General features: G+C 42.3%; 1 protein-coding gene across 2 annotated transcripts in view; it reads right to left on the reverse strand.

The window, feature by feature from the left end:
* FRAS1 (Fraser extracellular matrix complex subunit 1) overlaps positions 1-27092 on the reverse strand; it is a 188285-nt gene that overhangs the window by 35687 nt on the left and 125506 nt on the right. The window contains exons 31-38 of one of the 2 annotated variants that reach the window (XR_015058289.1): positions 26601-26788; positions 26163-26438; positions 24661-24893; positions 20668-20828; positions 13885-14099; positions 4619-4769; positions 4191-4333; positions 1111-1270 (exon numbers count right to left, since the gene is read on the reverse strand). Coding sequence is in view for 1 of the 2 variants with exons in the window: in XM_085881638.1 (XP_085737764.1) it covers positions 1111-1270; positions 4191-4298; positions 4619-4769; positions 13885-14099; positions 20668-20828; positions 24661-24893; positions 26163-26438; positions 26601-26788 (1492 nt within the window). In the remaining variant the exon portion in view is untranslated. The remainder of the gene's footprint in view (positions 1-1110; positions 1271-4190; positions 4334-4618; positions 4770-13884; positions 14100-20667; positions 20829-24660; positions 24894-26162; positions 26439-26600; positions 26789-27092) is intronic. The other variant, XM_085881638.1, reaches the window with a different exon arrangement.

Raw genomic sequence — 27092 nt, forward strand, 5'->3', positions numbered from 1 at the left:
TGGGGTCGACATAATTTTTTTTCGACCTTGATCTAATTGTTCAAGTTATGACCCAATTGCAGACATTTTAACATTCTTCACCACAACTCGACTAAGGTTTGTCCAATTGGAACAAAATTGCCCTCTCTAAATGACCGAGAGAAGTTGCATTTACTCTTAATTTATGTCCATCCCTCTGATGCAAAGGTCAAGGTCAAATGACGATTTGAAAAAAACAAACAAACAAAGAAAAACACGTTTTTTGTCATTGCTCAATTTTGCCAATGTGGAAAATTTTGCCAAAAAGTAGGAACCTCAAACACCGCTTGGCCTTCCAATATGTTTTTGCATCATAATAGTGTACCTGGACTGAAGTTGTACACCTGATATTTGATTTGTGTGCTTGACCTAGTTGTTTTTCCGGATTGTGACATAATTAACAAAAAACACATTTTTGATCATAACTTGAATAATTTTCTTCTGATTTTTATGATCTGAGTTTTATGGATAGACTGTAGATGGAGACACTTTATCCCTAAATGTTGAAGGTCAGGATCATATGGTGGTCCAAACAAAATTGGCTTGCGGGCCAAGGGTAAGTCGCGGGCGATCACCAAGGATAAGGCTCCCCCGATGGAGGATTACCCTTAGTGATCGCTTTGTGATCGCAGAAACAGTATCCGGTTATTTTTGTAGTTTGTATTTTTAGAAAACAAAAATGACTACTCTCTGTACACTGTTTTTAGACATTATGTATTTAATTGTGGAAATGCCTCATTTTTACAGATGCCCTACATTGACAGATTCTAACCTGCTGGGCTGCCAGTTTGATCATGCACATCACTCAGATAACTCAGAATATCATGTGATCTATTATTATAAAGGGTGACCCATGAAATGATGACCTTTTTTTTTTGCTTTGCATTAGTAATTGTGCATGGGGTCATCCTGTACAACGAGATAAAGGTGATATCCAAATGTGTACAGTTATTCAAGTTGCAATAACAAATGGATGTTGTATATGTGGTAACTAAAAAGATGTACGATACTACTGATGAGCAAAGTAAAAAAGGAGATGAATCTTTCGTGAGTTTCAGTTTCCTGAGAAGATTTACAATCAGTGTGACTTGCCTGTTATAAGAGCTGATGGCCCTCCACAGCTGGTATGGTGAGTCAAAAGTCTGAGCACTCCAAACAAGTTCCAACTCAAACTCAATGTCTCCCAGGTGTTCAGGGGGAAGAATACACGAATGCTGATCAGGTAAGGTGTGGTGCTCGAGCACAAACTGCCCTGAAAACACACAAACCTGATGAAGCATCAAAGGGACCCAACCCATCTTGCTCTGTCCCCATCTTACCCTGACATACCCACTGTCTCACCAGAGAAGGTTATGTCTGGCCTTAATCCTGCTTCGGTGTTGGGCCCAGATGGCATCAGTGCCCATGCTCTCAAATTTATCATTCTTGCTCCCCTATATCTGACATATTTAGTTTGTCCTTCTCTTTTCGCCACCTGTGTTCTGCATGGAAATCATCAAACATCACTCCCGTCCACAAGAATGGAGGAGGAAACAGACCATACAAATTATAATCCAGTGAGCTTGCTTCCAATTACACGAAAAGTCATGGAATCTATCATTGCTTGATATCAAGTCTTTCCTGTTCTCAAACAGCATCATCTCTGACCAGAAATTTTGATTCTGTCCTGGTCATCCAACTTTGGAAACACTTCTGCTCCTCTCAGCAATGGCCTGATGCCCTCAATCGCAAACAAGAGGGGGGCACAATGTACCTGCGGGACATATCGTCAGACATTCAACATATTCTGGCATCCTGCTTTACTTGCCAAGCTATCTGCCAGTTGCATAGAAGACAACCTACATTCCTGGATTTTTGACTTCCTCCACTCTCACGGTCGTGTTGCCATCAATGGAACTCTCTCCTTCCCTCTCCCAGTGGAGGCTGGACTTCTCCAAGGAAGTGTTTTGCATGAGGGGGGGGCAGTTTTGTTCCTAATCTATATTGATGACCTCTCTGATGCTCTGGAAAACCCTGTCTTCCTTTTGGCAGATGATTCAGCATTGATGTATGGAGTACTGCTCTCCCCTCTGGGCTGGTGCTCCTGCCTCTCACTTTTCTCAGCTTCATGCTGTGGAAACCAAGGAATTTGGAATCATGGGTCTCTCCCGTGATGAGGCTGAGTCTTTGGGCCTCTCACTCTCTCACCGCAGGCTGGTCAGTGGTCTTTCTGTCTTTCACCGTTTCCTCTCTGGTCTCGCACCCCCCCCGATCTGTCTGCGATATGTCCCCCCCCCCATATTTCTGCAGGGCACTCAAGGTCTGCCAGCAACCCCTTCCTGGTAAAACTACCAAAATCACGAATCACTGCTCACCTTCACTCTTTCATTCCTCTTTTTCCCCACCTTTGGAATAAAGTAATAAACACTCTCTTCAATACCTTTCTTCCCTCCAGGCCTTCAAAACAGCTGTTCACAACCACCTCTTATCTCCCCCCATCCAAAGCCATGATCTTTTTTACCCCCGTTAATCCACCCAACCGTACCTCCTTCAAAATCCCTGCTTTCCTTCCTGAAAGTCCCTGTAGTGTCCATCTTGTACACCCCGTGTTCCCTGCCCCATCCCTCTCCCTTCCACAGATATACTAATGTCTCTGTTCCCCACTGTTTTGTCCTTCCCTCTCCTGCCCCCCTTATCTCCTGCCCCCCCCTTGTTGTGTGCTGTGTGTTAGCTCTCATACGAGCCTCGACAATGCATACAAAAAAAAAATTGTCATCTAGTACCCCGTCCATCTGCTAGGCCGACAGCAGCTGCATCTCTCTGCTGATCTGGAAATGATTAGACTTTGGTCTGATAAATGAAACATGGCCTTCAATCCTGAAAAAATCCCAGTCTCACACTATCACTTTGGAATGATTGTCAAACAAACCCACCTATCTATTTCCTTGGTCATCAATTGGAAGAAGTTCAGTCCCTTAAACTTCTTGGCCACACAGCAAAGCTGGCCTCCAAATCCAGCTGCAGACCGGACATCCTCTGTTTTTCCAAGTCTTTCCTTGGAAAATCAGAGCTACTCAAGTCTCCAAGGCCTTTTTCCATTACTCAATGGAGTACTGCTCTCTGCTTTGGCCTGACCCTCCAGCATCACATCTGTCTCTCCTGGATAATGGTGAATCTAAACCTCTCAAAATTAGCCAGCATATAATCTGAGTTAGTTGTTTGTATCAATGTGGATCTTCACTCATTTCCTCATTTTAGGTATACAGTATTTAACTGTCATTGACTGGTTCTTATGAAACAAATGCCAATAAGGAACGAGCAAATAAAAAGAAGAACTTAAACCATCATTAATTTAAAGCATTTTATTTTATTTTTTGTAAAGGTAAATTTTCAGGGAAAATGTAAAATGGAACAAATCTGGAGACGGCGATGGTTCATGAGCAATGTACACGGTTCGCCTTTTTTATTTTTTGACCTTCGAGGGGACGCCACGGGCAAACTGGCGGGAATCGGAAAAAATGTAAATGATGAAAGTTGTCGTACTCGAAGAGCACTACTTGCATACCAACTTTCATTCGAAACAGTTGAAAACCCAAGGAGCTCGATGCCCGATTTATTGATTTTTTTTGACATTTTCTAAGTTCGTGACCTTGACCTTGGGATGAAAATGAAAAATCGAGCTCCGTAGGGCTAGGCAGGTGCCATTGGGCTAACCAAATACCAAAACCCCTGCCAGATTCGACAAACCCCCTCGGAGAAGATATAACTTGAAATCTGCTACCCCCTACAAACACGTTTTTTGGGCGTGGCTCCGCCCATTCTCAGGAAAACACAACTCGATCATGATGTAAAGCTTCCACCCAAATTTTATCAGGATCGGATCAAAACCCACGGAGCTATGCTCGGGACAGACAGACAGACACACACCCATAACGAATATAGTGGTCACTTACTGACTCGTGAACCAATTAATTTCATCTCTCCAGTCGTAAACAGTTCAGGCATTGAAGCCAAAACATCCAAAGAAAGAGTTAAAGCCACATTGAGCACTACATGAAATCATTAAAATGCTCACAGCGGTAATCAGCACGTGGGTTACAAAGGAGCTACGACTCAACCAGCATGACGTGGCTGTTAAAACATCAAGCTGCTCTCACAAAAGCTCCAGTCAGGATGACCTGAGTTTCTCTTACCTCTAAACTTGGCCTGGGTTTTGAATTCGATGACGAGGCGCCCATCTTCACGTATGTAGATTCGTATCACCTGCAGCCGAGCCGACAGTACGCTGTCCGTCTGAATTCCTGCCAGTTTGAATCTGTCATTAGCTGTGGGAAAGCTGAAAATAATAATGAATTTGATTTTCAGTAACCTGACCTCATGTTTATTCGTTGTTGAAGATTCTCTCTGTTTTTTTTCATTCATGAAATGACTTTGCCAGTACAGTAAATTTAAATGTACGAATCATGATGAAAATAAAGGATTCCAAACTGTTCTGTTAAAAAAAAAGGAACATACTCCCTGTCGTCAACTTTTTTTGCAGTATATATTAAACATGTCTGGATATATAAACTAAAGCTTCAGGAAAGTATGACAAAAATGCAACTGCTTGGATTTTACATACCCGTCCGCCAAAGAACGGTGTCATAAAAGAAAGAGAACTCCATCTCGGTGTGGTGTTCGAGGGAGGCCCAGCCACGTGGCGCGGTGACATAGATGTAGGACACGTATAAGGGAACCATGACTGTCAAATACGATTGTGCTGAGTCACGCACCTGCAATGAAAAATTCTGTTCAGAATTTAATGTTAAACTGAATGTAAAAACGTCCTAAAATATTAGTGACTTCCATACATACGCGTTGCTCATCGAAATCAAGACAATGAAATAATTATATGTATTGAGCCATAATGAGAATAAACTATTTTTTAGCAAGCATTTATAAGGGAATAAAATACACATCAATGTGCTTCTCTTGGAAGGAAAAATACTTTGGTAAATTGTACTCAATCGTAGAATTAAGTAATGTTGCTGGTGAAGATTTTTATTTCCTTATTTTTTTTTTTACATTTTTTTTTTTTATAAACACAACAGAGGAAGTTGGTCAAGCCCAAGACAAAGAGGGGGCCCATTTGGGTGCAAGGGCAAAAAAGAAGATGGGAAGAATGTAGTAATTAAATGAGATCTGGAAGACAGATTCGTCGCTTGGATTATTGCAAGGCAGGCTTGCAGCCTCTTCCCTCTCTCAGGACCTTGAAAAAAAAAACATCACAAGCTGGCCAGACAAGACGGACGCGACAGGGACTTTCAGGTCCTTACACGACAGGGACTTTCAGGTCCTTACACGACAGGGACTTTCAGGTCCTTACACGACAGGGACTTTCAGGAAGGAAAGCAGGGAATTTGAAGGAGGAGGGTTTGGGGTGGATTAGTGGGGGTAGAAAAGACCGAGGATTTGGATGGGGGAAGATAAGAGGTGCTAATGAACAGCTGTTTTGAAGACCTGGAGGGAAGAATGGGATTGAAGAGAGTGTGGGAGTTTGGTCCAAAGGCGGGAAAAAAGAGAAATGAAAGCGTGAAGGTGAGCAGTGATTCGTGAGTTTGGTAGTTTTACCAGAAGGGGGCTGCTGGTGGACCTTGAGTGCCCTGTGGAAATATGGGGGGTGGGAGGCTTATCTCAGGCAGAGCAGGGGGGACGAGGCTGGAGAGGAGATGGTGGAAGACAGAAAGACCACCGAACTGCCTGCGGTGTGAGAGTGAGAGACCCAAAGACTCAGTCTCATCACAGGAGACACCAATGATTCTTAATGCCTTGGCTTCTACAGCGTGAAGCCGAGAAACGTGAGAGGAGGAGAACCAGCCCAGAGGAGAGAGCAGTACTCCATCAGGCTGTGGACAAAAGCTTTGTATTTGGTCAGGAGCTCAGGTGGGCCAAGGAATGACTTTGCACGACGGAGGATGCCCAGTCAGTGACCGTCTTTGGAGACCAGCTTGGAAATGTGGCTTTCCCAGGAAAGATCATGGCAGATAGTGACACAGAAGCTTGAAAGAAAGGACTTCTTCCAAAGGATTGTTGAGAAAGTAGATGAGGGAGGGGGGGGTTCCAAACGGTCCTTTTGGAAAGACGTAGTGAGAGTGTGAGATTTGTCCGGATTGAGAGACATGCTCCACGTGTTGGACCAGTTTGTGATTTTACCCAGATCTTCAGAGAGTGAAGAGGCTGCTCTTTGCCCGTCTGAGGGATTACAGATGGTACGGCAGAGGGTGGAGTCATCAGCAAAGAGATAAAGAGAATTTTACAGTGAGTCGGAGAGATCACTGATGAAAACCAGAAGAAGAACAGGGCCCAGAAACGCTGCCTTGAGGAACTCCAGCCGGGACAGGAAGAGGGGATGAGAGAACTCCATGTAGGGCCACACGTTGGCTGCGACAGGAGAGGAAGTCTGTGAGCCATGAGTGGAGATGGCCTTGGATACCCATAGGAAGAGAGTTTGGTGAGCAGGGCAGGGTGCCAGACCGTGTCAAAGGCATGTGGTATGTCTGATTTCATGGAGATGGCTCTGGTTTCATGTCTGACATTGCTTGTCCAATGCTCTATCTTGGCCTTGACTATGTATTCAAAAAAAAAAAACTCACAATTATGATGTGAAGATATATGTTGCTTCTTTTTAATGTCCTTTTTACAACTTCATATGCAATCATATATTATGATGTATAAAAGGATTGAGTTTTCTTTATACATACCTCACCCGATAACTGTACACACTATCGATTAACCTGTCTGAAGCACATCTTGTACGAAGTATGCATTGTAATATTGTCTCTACTGTATCTGCTAATATACATAATCTGTTCCTTTGGTGTTGAACAAGAGCAGAGTTTATTATTCGTTGATTAAAGTGCCGAGTCCAATAAATGCATGAAACGTTTTTTTGTGGGGTATTAAATGTCATTTCCTAAACACCATTCTTGGCAGTAACATTGTTAGCAATGTGACTTCAAAGCAGATGAACAAACAGCCTGAAAAAGTTTGTTTTTCTTACAAAGTCGATGGGAAAAGCTTAGAAACTGCATTATATTTGACCACATGGTCTGCCAAAAAGCCTTCCAGTTTTCATTTGGTAAACAACAAAAAGCAGTCTCATAACCACAAAGTTAAAAAACAATTCAAAACACAGCAATGCTTCATCAAAGTAATTAGACTTCACATTGAAGGCAACAATCTTACGAAAACCAATCAAGGAACACCAACTGGCTTTTACTCTCGGTTATCCACATCTTCGTCTATTCACAAAACATGCACTCGAGTTGGGTTGTGCACCATCGCGGCACGACAACAAGACCTCAAACTGACAAAGACGCCCCCTTTTTTGAAGCCTGAAACTCAACAACAATAATCATTCACTCACAGAGGAGATCAACGAAATCCTATATCCCATTGATTGAGTAAGGGGCATTGCATGCCCCCCTCCCCCAACTGAACATTTCTCTGAGGATCGTAGTGTTCCACATCCCCTGGGGCAGTGAGTTCACCCCTAAAGTGATAGCTGGCGAGATAAACATCATGATACTAAACAGTAGGGGGCACAAAAGGAAAACTGGGTCCATGGGACATGTGGAAGGCTACTCGATCTCTGTTCCATTTGGCCCACGTTTTCCCATTCACAAAGTACGTCTGAAAACGTGGCAACATGCACACTAACACACACACACACACACACACACACACACACACACACACACACACACACACACACACACACACACACACACACACACACACACACACACACACCAGAAAAAAAATCATTTAAAAAAAGAAAAATATGGAGGGATGGAATCCACAAAAAACAACCAAAAAGGGAAGGAAGGAATGGCAAGGAATGATACCAGAATACAATACAACATTCCTTTTACAGATTGCCACCATGACATCTTTTGACATGTTTTTGTCATTGGTGGCAATAGTATTACATTTGTATGATGTCTGTGTTAGAGGTAGCCGTAGATTTGTGGAGCGATTGGTGTAATTGTGTATTCCATTTGGTGTTGGTTTGAGACGGAAAAATGTCAAATGATGTCGTGATGGCAATCCGTAAAAGGATTGTGGTGTTGTATTGTAGTGTTGTATTGTGGTGTCATTCCTTCCCACCTTGTTTGGTTGTTTTTTGGGGATTCCAACCCTGCATGTTTATTATATTTTTAAAAAAAATGTTTTTCCTGGCTTTAACTCTATTTTCCCCGATCTCTATGCCAATGATGTTATCATCCAGTAAATTATTTGGAGGGGCATTGACATGAGGAACCCCACAACCTCCACACCCCTCAACGATGCATCTCATACTAGTCCATTCCCGAGATCCCTTAATATCCCATCCCTTCTGTCTCCACTCAAACATTCTTCTTTCTATTGTCCTTCACTTTTGGAGACATCTATTTATTTTGTATGCCCACATGGCAAAAATTTATTTACCCTCTTTTTTTTCTGCTCCTTCTCTTCCAATCTATCCCCATACTCCTATATCCTCCCAATCTTCCTCTCTTTCTCACCTTATTCTCTTATTTTCTCTTATTTTCTTCTTACATTCTCTTATTTTCCTCAATTTACTTCCGACCTACACATACACAACCATAAGGGCACTCGGTAGAGCGTATTCCTCCGCCCTGTAATGCCTGATCCACGAGAACATATCTGGCCAAATACATTTTTGAAACATCATGCTGTATATCGTTTTTGAGCCCGATCTCTCATTGGTGAAGAATCACCGAAAAAATTCTCGGAGACGGATCCAGATCTTCACCAAAATCGAATCAATTCGTCGTGGTCACACACCCAACCTGTCCACCATGTTTTTGTCCACAACTTTTTGAGATGTCGTGCCATATATTAGTTTCGCACTATCCCTCAATGGTGAAGATAAGAATAAGTTAAAAAAAAATTATCAGATACGGATCCGGATCCGGATCTTAACCAAAATTGGATGAATCAAACCAAAATTGGATGAACCAAAATTGGATGAATCAATTCTTCCTTGTCACACACCCAACATATCCACCAAGTTTCGTCCGAATCCGTCAACAACTTTTTGAGATATTGTGCGATATATCGTTTTTCGCCCTATCTTTCAATAGTGAAGAATCACTTTAAAACAATTCTAGTAGTCGGATCTGGATCTGGATCTTCACCAAAATCTAATCAATTTGTCCTTGTCACACACCGAAGCTGTCCACAAAATTTCATCCGGGTCTGTGCACAACTTTTTGAGATATCCTCTACACAAATAAACAGACAGAAAGAGCTGAAAACGTAACCTCCTTCACCTACAGTGGTGGAGGTAATAGAGATACCTCCAATCCTACCTGTTGTGTCACTTACTTCGCCAATGATCCAGACCACAGGAGATAACAGCCTTTATTGAATCCACCATTTCTCTCCCTCCACACTACTTTCTCCACCACTTTATGTGCGTCCTCTCGTGTCCAAAATCACATGACCATTTGCATTGTCAACGTAATAACAGGACACATTATCCTCTTCCCTTCTGTTCCTTTTGTTAATGTTGGCATTTCCAATTTCCTCCCTAATCTGTGTACGTGTAATAAATAGATGCCTTATAAAGGGGTCATATGATCACATGGATTTACATGAGGAGGTTAGATGATAATATAAATGCAGTGCCCTCACTGTAATTTATGGACCAGTTTTTGTGTGTTAGTTTATGGGTGTTTGTGTGTTTGTCGAGCTACTCCTCCTACAGTTCTGGGCCAATTACATCCAGACTTATTCCAGAGGATTAGCATGACCAAAATTAATGTATAGGGGTATTTTTGTCTTTGCCATTGGTTTTTTTTTTGGGGGGGATGTGTGGTGGTCGCAAATTCTCGATGTAAATGTATCGTGTAGCACTGCCTCCAGGTGGGGGAGGGTATTATAAGTCTCCACCATTTACAGGACATTCCTGTCCCTACCTTTTCCAATTGGAGTGAGGTGTTTTGAATGATAAGCCGTAGGTATGTTTTTGCTTCATGCGTGTAACACGGGGTTTCTTTTTATTTTTTTTTGCGTATACAGAACTGTCAGTTGCCAACACACCACCCAAATAAAGGTATGCATCAGAAGAGCATGTTGCATGCTTGGAACAACATTGCCCTGAAGGGGGGGGTGGGGGGGTACTCTGCTAATGCATAAAAGTGTGTGCTCTGTTGTCTTAGTTAAATCCGACAAAAGTTTAAAATGTAACCTTCACCTCGGAGCATGCTGAGCACTGACCATAGATGCTCAGAGACACACCCCCCTGGTGGAGTACTTTAGAGATTATTAGGAAAGAATTCTTTCCAAAACCCAAGCTCATTGCAGATACTGCAGGGAATGTAATGGCAGACAAAGGAACAGCAGGTGGGAACTCATTCATTCATTCCTTGTACCTCGTGTTCATTCTGTGAGATTGGAAAATCGTGTGTTCATGAATAACTGTAGAACTTGTTATGAATCCACTTTCCATCCCATCCATCAATCCCTTCCATCCATCCCTCCCCCTCCTCTCTTTGTTTGTCCTCGCTCCCCCACCCCTCCTTCCTCTCCATCTGCTCCCTATTTCACCCCTCTTCACCTTGTATTGTGGTTTGCAGATGGTTATGTTGTGTTTTGAGACTGGAGTGTCAGGAAGTGTGTGAGTTGGGTGGATGGGAACTTTTTTGGTGGTTGGGGCTGCTGATGGGTTCAATTCCTCAGTTTTAATTTTGGGATTTGGCTTGGGTTGAGAGATTCTGGTGCTTCTCACATTTTAGTTGTAAAACGTGTGCTGAAATTAAATAAAGGCACTAAACACTGGCATCTTGAACGTGTTGTTTTAACATACCCCATTCCGTTCAATCATGTACTAATGCCGGCAAATGGGACAATCGCCTCCATTTCCCATCAAGTCCCACTGCCAAATGAAAGTCCAGGACACCCCCTCCCCCTCCCCACATCATCTTTCATGCAGCAGGTGCCATTATCGTGCTCCCGATAATCCAACAGCCATTGCAAGTTGAGTTTTTTTAACTCAGGAGTGAGGTGTTTTGGGTCAAGCCCTCTCCATCTGACAGCACACAGGAGGATCAGGAGGATCAGGAGAATTGACAAGGACAGATTGTCGTGTGTATGTTGTTAAGATGCCTTAACACAAAGTAGACCACGGTTCAGTTCTACATCCACATCTTTCTGACATCCACCTCCACCCCTCCCCCAACCCCCCAATAACATTACACGGAGATTGTGTGAATTCCAAAACGAGGCAAGACAATCAATGAAAATGAACTGAAAGTTTCACAGACATAATGGTGACCTACTTTCGATAATCTCATGAAAGACAATGTGTGCTGTCATCCCATCTGTTCATTATAATATTAGTTTCCTTCCAAGGAACTTCAATGCAGAAGGAGACCCATTAGCCAATCAAGCTTGCACAATGGTTGCCAACCAATGGTTGTTTGCCCGTGCTCTATCTTTTTTTAAATGCTGAGCATCAAGCAAGGAAGCAGCATGTACCTTTTTATAAGTCGTTGGTGTGACTCGATCATGGATTCGAACGGCCGATCTCCCAGACTTAGAGCAGATGCTCCAACCATTAGGTTACCGAGTCTGATTGCTTTCACAAATGGATGTGATATAACGCAAGAACTGCAACATCATAGGGAAAAAATTATTTTCGTTTTCTCGTGCAGCAAATATCCATTTAGACTCATCCGCTCCACCCACCGAAGCTTCAATGTTTTTTGATTTCTTATCCTCAAGGTTTGAGGATGTCTTGAATGACAACTTTCAGAATTACAAAAATTAAACGTTTTTCTCAGGAGCAAAAAAAAGTCAAATTCCTTGCTGGTTCATAGACAGTCGCTCTTATTTTAAAACCAAAAAAAGCAAAACCCACACACCATTATTTAACCTTCTGATCCGAGAGAAAATATTGTTTATAATTGTGTATTGATAAATAATGAACTTTTTGCTTGAAGGGTTTCAACTAAAGGTATGAATGGCATTTTTGTTTGTTTGTTTGTTTCTGCTATTCTACCTGAAAGAAAATTCAGTGCTGCAAAAGAAGCTCCATGCCAAGGATTACACTGGGTGGTTTGACCTGATCATCAATGTGTGATGTTGGCTTACTCTACCCTCCCACAATGATAACTAACTCCAACACCCCACACACATCCAACAGCTCTATCAGGATGAAGCAGCCAGCCCCATGCTGGAGATTACACTGGGTGGTGGTTTGCCTTTGCCTTTCCACTGTTAGTCAGCAGAGGAATTTGTAATTTGTTCATGGTGCTGGTGATAGCTCGCCTACTTTTTGTGAAGCACACCACGGGATTTTTAACATGTGCAAACTAATGCTGGCAGATGGGACGCCCAGTTTAGTGTGCATCCGAGGGACGGCACACACATTGCTGAATCACCCTACCTGTGAAACACCAGGATGACAGTTTACAGCTGGATCATAATTCAAACCCAGCCTTGGCTATCCTGATGCCTAATGATGCCTATCAAATCACTAGGCTATCCTGACGCCTAATGATTGGTATGAGAAGATAGTAATTAATCATGCAGCAAAAAATTTAAAGTCTGAAACAGAATCAGGCATAACAATCAGTCTTATATTTTAAGATCAATTGCAGCTGAAAACTATTAAGTCAACTAGATTATCAATGATCACAAAACAATCACCAAGGGAAAGCCTCCCCCAGCTTACCCTTGGGCCTTGGTGATCACCCGCGACTTACCCTTGGCCCACGATCCAATGATGGCATATTTTGTTCAGACTGCTATGTGACCATGACCTTCAACATTAAGGGATCGAGTGTCAGTAAAGAAAATGTGTCCGTATCTATAATCTATCCATAAAAATCAACATCATGAAAATTGGAGGAAAATTAAATAAAGTTATGATCAAAAAAGTGTTTTTTGTTCATTAGGTCACAATCCAAAAAAAGTAGGTCAATGACACTAATCAAATATCAGGTGCTCAACATCATGGCAGATACACTATTATGATCCAAGAACATCTTGGGAGGTCAAATAGTCTTTGAGATTCCACATGGCAAAATTGAGCAACAACAACAACAACAACAAAACAAACACTTTTTTTTTCAGACCGCCATTTGACCTTGATCTTTAACTCAGAGGGGCATGACGTAAATTAAGCTTAAATGCGACCAGCCAAAGGCTATGGAGGGCAATTTCGTTCTGATCGCACAAACCTAAGCCAAGTTATGGTGGAAATGTTTAAAATGTCTATAATTAGGTCATGACCTTAAAATTAGGTCAAGGTCAAAAGAATGTCAAACCCACACACTTTTTATTCCTATTATATTGAAGCAAAATATTATTTTGAAAATCCCAGCGAGCTCTAAGATACAGCTCGCAAATTGAAAAAGCTCAGAAATTGGGAAATTTGGAAATTGGGAGTGTTGGGAGTACAGCAAGAAATAAATAAATAAATAAATAAATAAAATAAAAATATATATAGTTTTCTAAATGTACTCCAAAAGGTCAACGAACCTCTGTAGGACTGTAGTACCATTAAAAATGGGGGCACTAATTGTACAAACAAACTTTATAAGAGCTATAGGCCTTGTTGGGTTTGTTTATGCAATTAATGCCCCCATTTTTAATCCTATAAACTATAGAGGGAGACTTAATTAACACATTAACATGTGTGTAATTTCACACTATATATGCCATATATATCAGTATGGTTTCTTACACACAATGTGGAGAATATGAGGATATCTTGGAATCATCGGGCATCATGGCATGGCGTCGTGTTTTATATGGTGTGTATCCAAGTGGACACCATTCCAACTGCTTATCAAGATGATGATGAATGATCATGAGCATCGTGATGATTGTTACCTGGAAATCTGCAGAAACAGAACCCCCACACACGTCCAACAGCTCTGTCATATGGTAGTATGCATCAAATGTCCAGATGCAGCTTTTTAAGTTCAGATGGTGATAGAGCTGGATTGCTCGTTCTTCTCGTACAGTGGCATCAAATTGGTATGGTCGATCGTAGCCCGGAGCCAGGAGAGGTACTCGTGAACTGTTTGTATCCAAAAAGCCAGCCTCTGTAGTCAGACACACACATTGCTATTGAATAAGATTTATAAGAGTCGTTTAAAAAGAGAACTTAACATCTCAGCAATTTAGATGCTGTAGGCTCTCGTAACCCTTTAATGTGTTACGATTAAAGCCTGTATCTCACTGGGCTGCGACAGCTCGCGACAAAATGCGAACGGGATTCTCCAAAATGTCTGGAAACGTTCGCGCTGGTTCTCAATTTCCTCGCGTGAGTCGCAGGACGTCGCTCTGGTGTCGCTGGAATTTTGAACATGTTCAAAAAAATTCGTGCGACAAATTTTATCTCAAAATAGTCACAGAGTCGTCGCGGTTGTCTCGAACCGGTCTCGAACCCTTCTCAATTTAGTTTCCGTGAGTCAGAAGGTGCGACAAATGTGAGACAACTTTGTGAGGGATTGGCGACCTATGAAACTAAATTGTGACTGATTGGAGAAAAAAAGGATAATCTGTCCTGGGACCCCTGAGAGTGTAACAAAACTGTGATTCAATAGAGAATATTTTCGGAAAAAATTAATCTGAAATTTGCACAATGTATTGTCTACTCAATTTAATATATACATAAAAATCCACATGTTATCCATGCAATGTAATGTAGATAGATTCACAATAGTTCAATCCAGATATGACTAAAAAAAAAAAAAAAACTAAAAAAAAAAACTCGTAGTTCATATTGTAAAACCAGCATTGTCTGTCCTCTTTCTCTCCTGTTCTGAGTAATGGCCTTCAATGCAATCCTTTCACTTTCACATCATTCCTTTCACCTTCCCATCATTCCTAAATCACGTCACACATATTTTTACATAAATTAGGTCACACACAAAATATGGTCACAGCCACAAGCCCCAATCAAGGCAGATGAACAATTGGGTCACACACAATGTTTGTGGGTGCAACGTTGACAAGTAACAGAACACTTTGAACAATCAGGCTTGGTCAGCATTCTCCTGAAATCCCACCATCCTGTTCTGCCAGGGCACAGCTCCCACACTATTGTAGTCTCAGTCAGGTACTCTCTTACTCGTTTCCCAACTGACAATATGATTGGTGGTAGGGAGAGGCCTCATATATATGGTCCCTATTTCTCAATTGTCACGCACAGTTGTCGTGCGACTGTTGCACGACGGTCGCACGACCATCGTGTGACTGTCGTGCGGCAGTTGCATGTGCCAAAAAAAATCTCAGTTTTGTCACCTGAACGTCGCGCGAATGTTGTGCGACATGTATGTGAACTCCAGGTGTTCATCCCAAATTTCGCCGGGAGTTCGTGGAACATTCGTGCGATATTCGTGAGACATACGCAAATGTGTTTTAGTATAAATTCAGTGTGATTCCAAGTGAAAATTATCGCTGTTTTATCGCAATTTGGTGTCTCCAACTTGTCGCGAGCTGACGCAGCCCAGTGAGATACAGGCTTAAGGTTTCGAATAATTATGCCTCACTGGCATTGAAAATAGCACTTGTGGGCACTGAAGGCCCGGTCACACCTTGACGTTTTAGCCAACGTCTGCCGATTTTTGAATTTTTTTTCTAAAATGCTGGCACACGTTGAATACGTTATGGGTAAGTTTTGATAACATTGAGAGCACGCTGAAAAACACTGCCATACGTCGTTGTACGTTGGCTTTAAACGTTGTACTTTTTGGTTGTCCTCAAATTTTTTCATGCTTGAAATTTCACGACGTATGCCGGCGTATGACTCACACGTTCCACTACGCTGGCCACAAGTTGTATGCACGGTCTGCGATCGTTGACAGACGTCAACACATGCTACTTGTAAGTTAATCATAAGCTGAGACACGCCGAGGTAATGTTTAGCGTACCCGAAACTTATTTCTAACCTATGATTAACGTGTTGTTGGCACGTTACGCGATCGTTGCCACACATCGACAGACGTTACTTTTAAGTTACTCATAGGCTGAAAGACGTCGGTATAATGGATCGTCCTTGCGTCAGCGTCCACGGCCACGGCCAGGACACTTATTTGCAGCATTCTTCAAACTTTTCTTCGGCATGACGAGGATGTTCACACTTCGATGTCTAGCTTGGCTATGATTCCAATTGTCCATCGGCAGCGTCTATTTAAAATAGTCGAGTTTGAGCGTTTTAACGTTCAGAAGAAACGCTTCAAATTTCCAAACCCCAGCGTCAAAAAACAAAGGCGAGTGACAGCAATTTAAATCGTTCATTGTAAACGATGAAACTAGCTGAGTGGTACCGTTTAAAAGTCGTTGAGTGTAAAAAAAATCCAATTGTTGAGCGCAAGCATCTACTTTCAATAGTGGAGATGCAGCCATTTAAATCGTTGAGTGGCAGCCTATGAATAGCAAACCCTACGTCACCCGGCAAAGATAAACTGCCGCACGATATGGATAAGTTAGGCTATCGTTGGGCATAGTTTGTGAACGCCGGCTTCACGATAATTATTCGTTGGTATATCGTATCTATAAGTAATCAAAGCGCTCTATGCACATTATTAGTTCATTGTGCATTTGTCCAACCCGTTATGAATAGACCTAAATCGTAAAAACAAGCTATAGCTCATTGTTGAAAAAGCCTCATAAAAAATTAGCCGCGAAGAACTTCGAACAATGGTGAAAAGATGTCTCCTACCCGCGGACACGCGGACGCAAGGACGATCCATCATAACCCACACCCTCCCCCTCACACTCACCTACTACTGCCAACATGAACAAACTACTACTAATACTAATACTAATACTAATACTGATACTGATACTGCTGACATGGACATCGACTCAAAAAGGACTCGAAAACACTGTTGGGTTCCCCTTTTATGAGCAGCATTTTTATATACCAATTCCCAAAACCGCTGGGAACACGTCTTTATATGACAGTTTTAAGCTAGAAACACGTTAATTTATTTTTTTTTGTCGACCGGAAGACGACATTGGAATACGTCTACATACGTCGATGTGTGTTGGGACTACGTAAAGAATTGGTTCAAAGCACGTCAAACATAAGTTAGAAATAAGTTTCGCGTAAAAAAGACATTACCGCGACGTGTTTCGACTTATGAGTAGCTTATAAGTAGCCTTTGTGGACGTGTGTAAGCGTCCACATATCGTGTGTAAAACTTATCCCCATCGCATGCGGAACGTGTGTCATACGCCGAGTACGTCGTAAAATTTTGAACATGTTTAAAATTTCTTGACGTACTCTACTTACTACGACGTATGATAGCGTACTTTAGCGTTGTACTCACGTATACCAAACTTACTCATACCGTATTCGACGTGCCCCAACGTTTTAGACACATTTTTCTTAGGTCGGCATACGCTGGCAAGATCGCCAAGGTGTGACCGCGATGTTGACACTTCCATTTCTACGGCAGTTATGATTCGAATCATTGTGCGTCAGCCTTTTAATAGGCTACGTCACGACATCGTCGGCGATGCGTGCAACTCGCTATGCCTAAGTTAGACTATCGTTGGGCATCGGTTGTGTAGGCCGACAACAGGTTCAGCATTCATTGGTATAAGTTATCTATAACACAACGAAACGTTCTGTGTCCATTACCAATGCGTTATACATAAGGCCAAAAAAAAAAAAAAAATGTTGCATTGGCGTAACCCGCCCGACCCTAAAAATTCCGCCGACCCTACGGTTTTTTTTTATCGATATCAAGTATCTTGTTGATTGCGATCGCGATCGCAAAAAACCGGAAGTGTTTCGGACAGAACCCGCTGCACGCTGTGCTATGCATATGTCATAGTTTAGCTCGCTGCGTGTGTGTGTGTGTGTGTGTGTGTGTGTGTGTGTGTGTGTGTGTGTGTGTGTGTGTGTGTGTGTGTGTGTGTGTGTGTGTGTGTGTGTGTGTGTGTGTGTGTGCGAAACGGCTCTGCATATCATCTGTACGAGGGAGAGATATTGCGCCTCGCTCGATCAGTACGTCGTCTGTTGTTTCCAACATGGCCGCGTACTCTATCAAGATTACTGGCATGCTTGGGCCTAAAAAACTGTTCAGCGTCTTACGAAAATGCGACAAAGATGCGAGGCTTGGAGATATCATTCAGGAATTGCAGGCGTAAATTGTGACACTGCTCCAATACTTTCCTCCGTGCAAGCGTCTAGCAGTGATGGAGGGTCCTTTTCGGACGTTTTGGCGGTGGAAAAGGTGTCTATCTTAGACGACTTCGGTTATCGCTTCGTCGTGGGTTACTTCAGCCACAGGCTCAGCGATGATTCGGCATCTACGTCTGAGGCTGAGCTGCCCAAGAATGCCTTTGAAATCCTCATGGCTGCAGGCGCAAGGCGAGGAAGATTTGATCTTTCGGGACTGAAAAAGAATTGTAGTTCTGGCATGCCACAGGCACAGGGACTAAATGCAAAGGACCAATTGTTCAATAGCATCATACTATTGCTGGACAAAGAAGCAGTCTGGTTCAAATCAGGAAATCAGAATGAAGCTGAATTCATTGTCAAGGTAAGAATGAAACTGAAGTGAAAGGCATTAGATTTCAACTTTAGACCTTTATTATTAAGTAGCGATCCAAGTAAATACTCAAGACTCTGGATTTAATTTCACAGCTAGGTCTATACAGGCTAGTCAGGAATGAATGACATTTTCACTTTTTAATCTGATTTGTCTAAAAAATGAAATATTGCGGTGAAGTCTTAGAGCTGTTGTCAGTGGTGTACCGTCGTACTCAGTAGACAAAGCATTGGAGGGGCAGAGTGTTGTTCGTGAACAATGCTCTGCCCCTCCAATGCTTTGTCTACCATGAACGACAGTATGCCACTGGCTGTTGTAAAAACTACAGTCAACCTTGTCTAAGTCGAATCTGTTAGGACTGAAGAAATAGCTTAGATTTAAAGGTGTAAAAACAAAAGAATATAAAGAGAAGAGAACTTGATAAGATCTTTGACTTAGGCGATTATTCGACTTATGCAAGTTCGATTTAGGCAAGGTTCACTGTACTAGTTTTTTTTTTGAATGGGGGGGGGGGGTCGCCGATAAAAAGGGGGGGTACTCGAGCCGAGGGAGATTTTGGGAGGGATTTATTTAAAAAAAAAAATCCCTACCTACCTACGCTATTTTTCAGTGACCCGTTACGCCAATGCAACATTTTTTTTTTTTGGCCTAAGACCAAGTCGCTATGAATACGTCCGAATCTTTAAAAAAAAAAACATCAAAAGTTCAACGTAAGCCAGCGTTTTAGATACATTTTAATACGTTGCCATCGCTGGCTAAAACGTCAAGGTGTGACCGGGCCTTGACAGAGACATGACAGCAGAGGCTGCAGGTTTGTGAGAACAACTGGATCAGGATTGTGGGATTGAAGAGAGTGGATAGGAGGAGGATGGATGAACTGAGGGAGGAGATTGGTGTGCAGATGAGTTTTACGGGGAGATTGGTGAAATGCTGGCTGAGATGGGCTGGACACCTGGTGCAGATGGGGGAAGACAGAATCACAAAAAGAGGGGGATGTGTTGAGGGGGAAAGGTAGAAGGAAAAGAAGTAGACCATGGTTGAGATGGGAGGATTGTGTGAGGAGGGATATCCGTAAGGGTGGGTTGGTTGGAGAGTGGAGAGAGTTGGCTGAGGACAGATTGTGGTTGGGGAGTATCGTGGTCAAGGCAGGGCAGAAGCTTGGTGCTGAGGACCTAAACCCTTATAAAGGGAAGAGGAGGAGAAGAAGAAGGCATTGAAAATATTGGCCAAACATAATTCTAACTCCACTGTTTTGATCTACAGTATACACAGCTGTCAAAGCAATCTTTGTGAGAATATCTCAAATGGTTATTAAGCTAAAGTTGCTGAAAAATGCCTCCAAAATAAGATGTGTAATTATTTACCTTGGGCTGCCCCTGGCTTTGGAGCTACAATTTCCAAAATATCAGGAGATGGGTGTGAAAAGTTTGGGGTTTTCATGAAAGGTTTGCAGGAAACTAACAAGTCCTAAAAATGGAATAATTTGCATATTGTTCAGGTAGGGAGGAGAAGGGGGAATGGCAGGAGAAGGATTCTTGCCTTCAGCTTGTGAAATGCCAATGGATGTATTGCTCATCTCGAGGCAATGTAAAAAGCTTTAATCCTCTTCTGTACTATGTAGCACATGGCTGCGGATAGCATAATTTGTTGGGGGCATGGTTATGCTGCTGATGCCGTGCTCCCTGTAGACTACAGCAGAAATTTGGAATTGGACCATGGTGCCGGCGATAGCTCGCCAACTATTCATGAAGGACGCAGCGGGATCTTTAACATGCTCCAAATGATGGTGCCAGATGGGACTGCGAGTTGAACGTCCATCTGACGGATGACTACACATTGATGAACCGTCCCGCATGCGGAACACCAGGGTGAGAGTTTATAGCTGGGTCGATACAAGCTTTTAAGTTTGTATAACACGTTATAGTAACATGATAAGAGTTACGAACTGCTGTTCACACTATTATTTATGCCAATTTTTACATGGATTAGGCAAAATGTAAATTTGTGATTGGCACTCCACAGTTTACACATATTAAGGTCCATGACCAACCTCCAATGAACAATTAGGCAACACCGAGCAGTGTCACAATATCTTGCTCACCCGAGATGCCTTTGAGCTGATCCAAAGATAACAGGTTGGAGCATACGTGTTGTTGCCTATATATGGACTCAGAAAGCAACAGTTGCAAGTTCTGGATTGGCATTGTCGAAATGAGCGGCAGCATCCCATCCTGATGTGGTATCTGGATAGATATATGAATCCTGAATGGGACAAAGAAAGTCAATTCATTTCAAAAGGAAGAAGGTGAAAGGGAAACGAATTTTTTTTAATGTGAATTTTTTTTATTTTCATTTTTTCAATCGAAGTTTGCTGATTATAATTGCCAGGAAAGGGAGTTGTAAAATCATGCGAATGTTACATTACTGAGTATCATGCAAATGGATACTCATAGTCCATCAGTCATCAATCAATCAGTTTCTTATCGAGAGCCTTTTATTGAAAGGCAAAATCTCAAGGTGCTTTTCAAAGAAGGAAGACGTGAGAAAAGTAAAAATTTAAGGAAAAACAATGCGAAATGATACTTTAATGGGAGTTTTGGAAAACATAATTGATGAGGTTGTTCGGATTTTAATCAGCAGTGCGTTACACAGTTGAGGAGCACGTTAGAAGACTGCTCGATCGCCAAAAGTCTTCAGCTTCGTGCAAGGAACTAGCAGAAGATCCTCTTTGTTTGATCTCAGTTTTCTTGCAGGACTGTGAGGTGTGATGAGTTGAGAGATATAAGCAGGAACTAATTTATGTTTAGATTTAAAGGTTATAACCAAAATGTTAAAATTATCCATGTTTTGAGAAAAGGAATGATGTGATTAAATGTATGAGCCTGCACGACAAGCCTTACAGTCAGATTCTGAATGGATTGTAAGCAAGGGCTTGAGAAAAGAAGCAGACAAGCCTCCGAACAGTGATTTTCAGTAAACCGAGTGTGTGGCACGACAGCATGAACCACATCTGTCTGTTGTGGATTCTGTAGAATCCAAAGCCTTCAACATTATCCTGTGATGAGATAGAGGCACATGGCCTGTTGCTCTTACGTCGCAGAATGATTGCTGGCCCCCTTGTGTTTTTTAACTGCCTCTTCTCCGGTCTTGCTCCCTCTGCTCTCTCTCAGCCCTCTGGCCCTCTCCAGCTTCTCCGGCATGTGCATCCTCCTGGTTAAACCACAAAATTCCAAGCCTACTGGCTAAATCCCCTCTTTCATTACTCTTTTCTCCTGTCTGTGCAACTGCCTTCATGAGGCTGTTCAGTGTTCAATCCCACTCTTACCTCCAGAGCTTCAAGTTGGATGTATACTTCCAAGTCATGTCATCCACAACCCCTCCCCATGACCTTTTCTATTCCCATTAACCTAAATCATCCAACATTCCTTGTTGCAGGCTTGCATCTTCTATCTATCTCTACCTCTTTCTTTTTCTCTGTTGGTTCATTGCATTATGTGCTGCTTCCACCCACTGCACATTTCCATTTCACCTTCTGTTCCCTTGTTCTTCCATGAGCCTATATTTGTTTTCAAAGTTAAGAAGACATCTTACTATAATTCACCGTCTGTCCGTCTGTTTGTCCCCAGGTACCGCAAAAACAGCTGAACCAATTGCAACCATTTTTTGGGTGTGTAATCCTGGGACTCCTTGGAGTAAAATGGGCATAAATATAATAATAATAATAACATGACCCCTTTGATGGCTCCCGTAGGGAGAGGGTGCTTCTAGTCATTATAATATAATACAATTAAAATCATTGCATCTTTTTCATTTTTATAAATGGAAGAAGTACAATACTGTCAGACATCACTATTTACTATATTCGAATAGCGAATCCTCCACGTATTCGCGGTTTATAAAATGTGACCTGCCTCGTCATTCACGGTCCTGACGTCCTGTGCTTCGCGTATTCAGTTTTTCATGGGCGTATTCACGGTTTGTTTGTTTGTTTGTTTGTTTTCGCGTTTTTGCGGGTTTTTTTCACAGGCGTATTTGTGGGATTTTTGATTTTCCCTCATGAATCATGATACGAAGGGAACCTATCCCCCCTTTTTCCATTGAACCAATGCCCCGACATTTGCAGATTCGACATTCGCGGCATTTTGCAGGAACATTTCCCCGGCGAATCGTGGGGTTCGAGAGTGTATTGTTTACAAAGCTCCAAAATCACTTTATGACATTCAGCAAAGTTTGCCATTTGCAATGCAACTCTTTAGGAAATTATTGAAAAGCTGTTTCAGTGTTTGTCACTGAATAAACGATCTGATCTTTAAAAAAGGCAAATTGATTGTATTCCATCTGCATTTTAAGCATCTTGTTTTTTTTGTGGGGGGGGGGGGGTTGTATACATTGTCGAGGCTCGTATGAGAGCTAACACACAACACACAGCAAGGAGAGCATGAGACAAGAGGGGCGGGAGTGGGAAGGACAAAACAATGGGGAGCAGACGTTAGGAGATCTGTGGAAGGGAGAGGGATGGGATGGGGAACATGGGGGTATACAAGATGCACATTACAGGGACTTTCAGGAAGGAAAGCAGGGAATTTGAAGTAGGTGGGTTTGGGGTGGATTAACGGGGGTAGAAAAGATCATGGTTTTGGATGGGGGACGATAAGAGGTGGTAGTGAACAGCTGTTTTGAAGGCCTGGAGGGAAGAATGGGATTGAACAAAGTGAGGGAGTTTATTCCAAAGGTGGAGAAAAAGAGGAATGAAAGAGTGAAGATGAGGAGTGATTCGTGATTTTGGTAGTTTTACCAGAAGGGGGTTTTTGGCGGACCTTGAGTGCCCTGCGGAAATATGGTGGGGACAAATGGCAAACAGAGCGGGGGGGGTGAGACCGGAGAGGAGACGGTGGAGGGGGGGTGAGACCGGAGAGGAGACGGTGGAAGACAGAAAGACCACCGATCTGCCTGTGGTGAGAGAGTGAGAGGCCTAAAGACTCAGCCTCATCACGGGAGATGCCAATGATCCGAAATGCCTTGGTTTCCACAGCATGAAGTGAGAGAAGCATGAAGAAAGGTGAGAGGCAGGAGCACCAGCCCAGAGAGGAGAGCAGTACTCCATCAGGCTGCGGACAAAAGATATTTATGTGGTCAGGAGCTCAGGTGGGCTGAGAAAGGACTTTGCACGATGGAGGATTCCCAGTCGGTAACTGGCTTTGGAGGCCAGGTTGGAAATGTAGCTTTCCCAGGAGAGATCATCGCAGATAGTGAGACCCAGAAACTTTAATGAAAGGACTTCTTCCAGAGGATTGTTGCACTGCCTTCTGGCATTTTATGTTGTGTAAAACCCATATCAAGAGCGGTTCAAGCTGTACCTTTTCTGATGCAAAATATAAAAGAATGTGCAGCTAATGAAAGTTACCTCATTACCTCCACCACCAAAGGTGGATGGAGGTTATGTTTTCACCCCTGTCTGTTTGTTTATCTGTGAGCGGGATATCTCAAAAAGGGTGAAACTTGGTGGACAGATTGGGTGTGTGACAAGGATCGAAATGATTCTATTTTGGTGAAGATCCAGAGACTATAATTTTTTCAGTGATTCTTTACCATTGAGATAGATGGCCAAAAACGATTTATCGCATGATATCTAAAAAAGTTGTGGATGGATTTGGATGAAACTTGGTAGATGAGTTGGGTAGCCGATTAGATTTTGATTAAAAAAAATTCTGGATGCCGATCTGGCCTATCAATGGGATACAAAACGTAAACTGTTCAGCCTGGCAGAGGTATGATTTTAACCGACTGCCATTCTAGTTTGATAAGGTATTCCCCTTCTTAATGACAGCATCTGAGCTGTACTTTTAGCCAAAAGAACTAATACCTTCTCCAAAGAACAATGTGGATAAATAACTCTCCATATTGTCATGTGTATGTGTATGTGTCGATTCAAATAAAGAATTGATCAACCACAAAATAAAATTATTTAAAATGTTTACATATTAAATATTTACATTTATCAGAAAAAAAAAATTCCTCAATCATTTCAAAAAGGTACTTCATGAGAACGACATTGTAATAATGAGATGTGGTGTCATGGTGCCAAGGTGACTACCTGTTGGGGTGCTCCTTGTGTTTGACATCTAAGTACATCAGGTTTGCCACGAATGACTGGGCTTGGAATCCACGTGCCGCACCAGCAGATACAGGCGTGTGGCAGATAGCATTGTCGGAGCCAATTACAACAGCAGTGCTCCTTAATGGGATTCCTGCCTGGCCTTGTCGGTCTCGTGCCTGGGCCAAGCAGCGGACGTGAAACTTTCGCCCAAAGTAGATGCTTTCTAGCACCTGTACAGGGTGTATGTGAAAAATAACAACTTTGTAGTAAAATATTTTTTAATTACTCACAACAGCTTATGGTTGAGATACATTTAGAATAAAAACAAATGCATGTTAAATATGCCTACAGTTATGAGTGACGTGGCTAACAAGGTGAAGCAGCCACAGCACACTTACCTTTCAGCTTTGAGTTGTTCAAATTTCGACCTGACTATAAACGGAGGGACTGGTGCTTCACAGGCAAGGTGGACCATTCCCCGGGTGGACGTTAAGCTATGTGGCCTGTCTGCTCGCATTTGTTGGAGGACGTTAAAGAGCCAACAGTGCCTTTTGTGAAGAATGGGCGAATTGTCACTGATACCCTTGACAAATTCAAAATTCCTGCCACCTTCAAATCCAACGGCAGGCCTGGCCAGCCGGTTCCTGAAAGCCTTGGGCCAAAACATTTCCCCAGCCAACGCCCAAGAAGGTGGCAATTATCGGGGCCACAAAACTAGAAGTCATAGTCGTAGTAGTAGTAGTAGTAGTCATAGTAGTAGTGGTAGTAGTGACATGCACATTAGGCTTTCTGCACAAAAGCTGAGGTCAAATTCTGTTGTATTTAAAATTTGTCACCATTCTGCTTAATGTGTATTTAATAGCTCATTTGTGAATATAAATTTCCTCATCTCTCTTAAGACATTTCACCATGGGAGTACAATTTAAGAATGTTCACTTAAGTTGGTGGCATGAGTATTGGAATAAAGCAACAAAGGTCAACTGCCAACATTTCATGGGATATGCAGATGTTAAAATCAAAATGAAATGACAATAGACGACAGTGTAACAATAATAATAACAATGATAAGGGACCTATTTGTGTATATCATAAACAGGAGAGGGTGGGATGGGAAAGTGTAAAATGTTAAATAAAAAAATGATGACAGTAGAAGTGGAGATAGTATAGTATAAATCAAGGAGGGCAGTTGATACGGAGAGAGGGAGAGACGGAGAGGAGATTTGAGTAAAAGGGAGGAAATGAGAATGACTTGATTCATAACTGTAGGCATTCCTTATAAGGGAACTCATATTATAGGACATATAAAGAGGTTTGCGTAGAGGCTTCAAACTCTTCCTCGAGCGACTCATTTCTGTGCATCAAAGTTAAACGATTGCCCCTGTACTAATAAGATGGCAAAGACTTTTTTTTTTAATTTTTGGTATTTAAATGGACACAGGAATCAAACATTATCTGTTACATTGTACAGTTAGTTTTGACTAAAAAAATTCACTTCATACCATGTGGTTGGCGCTGGTGTAAGGTGTTTTGTCAGTGATGGTCTCAAAAGGAGTGCGGGCCCCATTGTTGTCCGACGGGGAAGAAACTTCCCATTTGAAGTGGATCGTTGAGCTGTTTATGCCGCCTTCTTCACATCGCTCATGGGTTTGGGAAAACTTGGGATAGTGGGGATCACATGGCGTGACACAGACAAGCGGGTAACCTGGGGAGGGCTTCTGTTTACTTCCTTCCTTTGTTGCACCTTCCACGTCATCATAGTCAGCAAGAGAAACCACCTGAGCAAAGTAGAAAAAAAAAATGTGGGTAACAGATTATGAGTTTAGGTAAGGGGAAAACAAGATGAGAACCGTGCAAATGCATTGCATGTGTGGCCTGTATATGAAAGTTGATGAGTTTGTCATTTAAACAAAAACTTAATAACATATCATGCAGATTACAATCGGAGGGGATGGAAGGATGAGGCTTCCAGAAGCCTCCTGGTCAATGATCGTCACAGTAGCCATTGTTATCTCTCCAAGCACAGCCTCCACCGGTTCGTCAGGGCCCAGCACCACAGAGAAGGATTCATGCCATTCCCGGTCATCATTGGCAAGGATCTCCACAGAGAAGTCTGTCCTTGCCACCCCTGGATTGGACAATGCAAATTCAGCAGATGTACAATGTGAATGCAGGTGCTGCACCAAAGTTGCCACTCAGAAAAGTGTTCGACTTCAAAATGTAAGTCAATTTGATCATTCAAGCAAAAGAAAAGTAAATAATCCCACAGACTTTAATTATATAGATTTTTTCAGTGCATGCTTTAAATTAAATTCTCTCTGGTTCGTTGTTCGTGTATTTATTTCTAATTGATGACGTCAGTTGTCATTGTTTCCCAACCTAGGAGGTTAGAAGTAGCCAAAGCAACTTCAAAGCAAGGAATATACTGGATG

The sequence above is a fragment of the Eptatretus burgeri genome, chromosome 5, assembly GCF_056783735.1.
Source record: "Eptatretus burgeri isolate ZD-2024b chromosome 5, Ebu_testis_v1, whole genome shotgun sequence".
Lineage (NCBI taxonomy): Eukaryota > Metazoa > Chordata > Myxini > Myxiniformes > Myxinidae > Eptatretus > Eptatretus burgeri.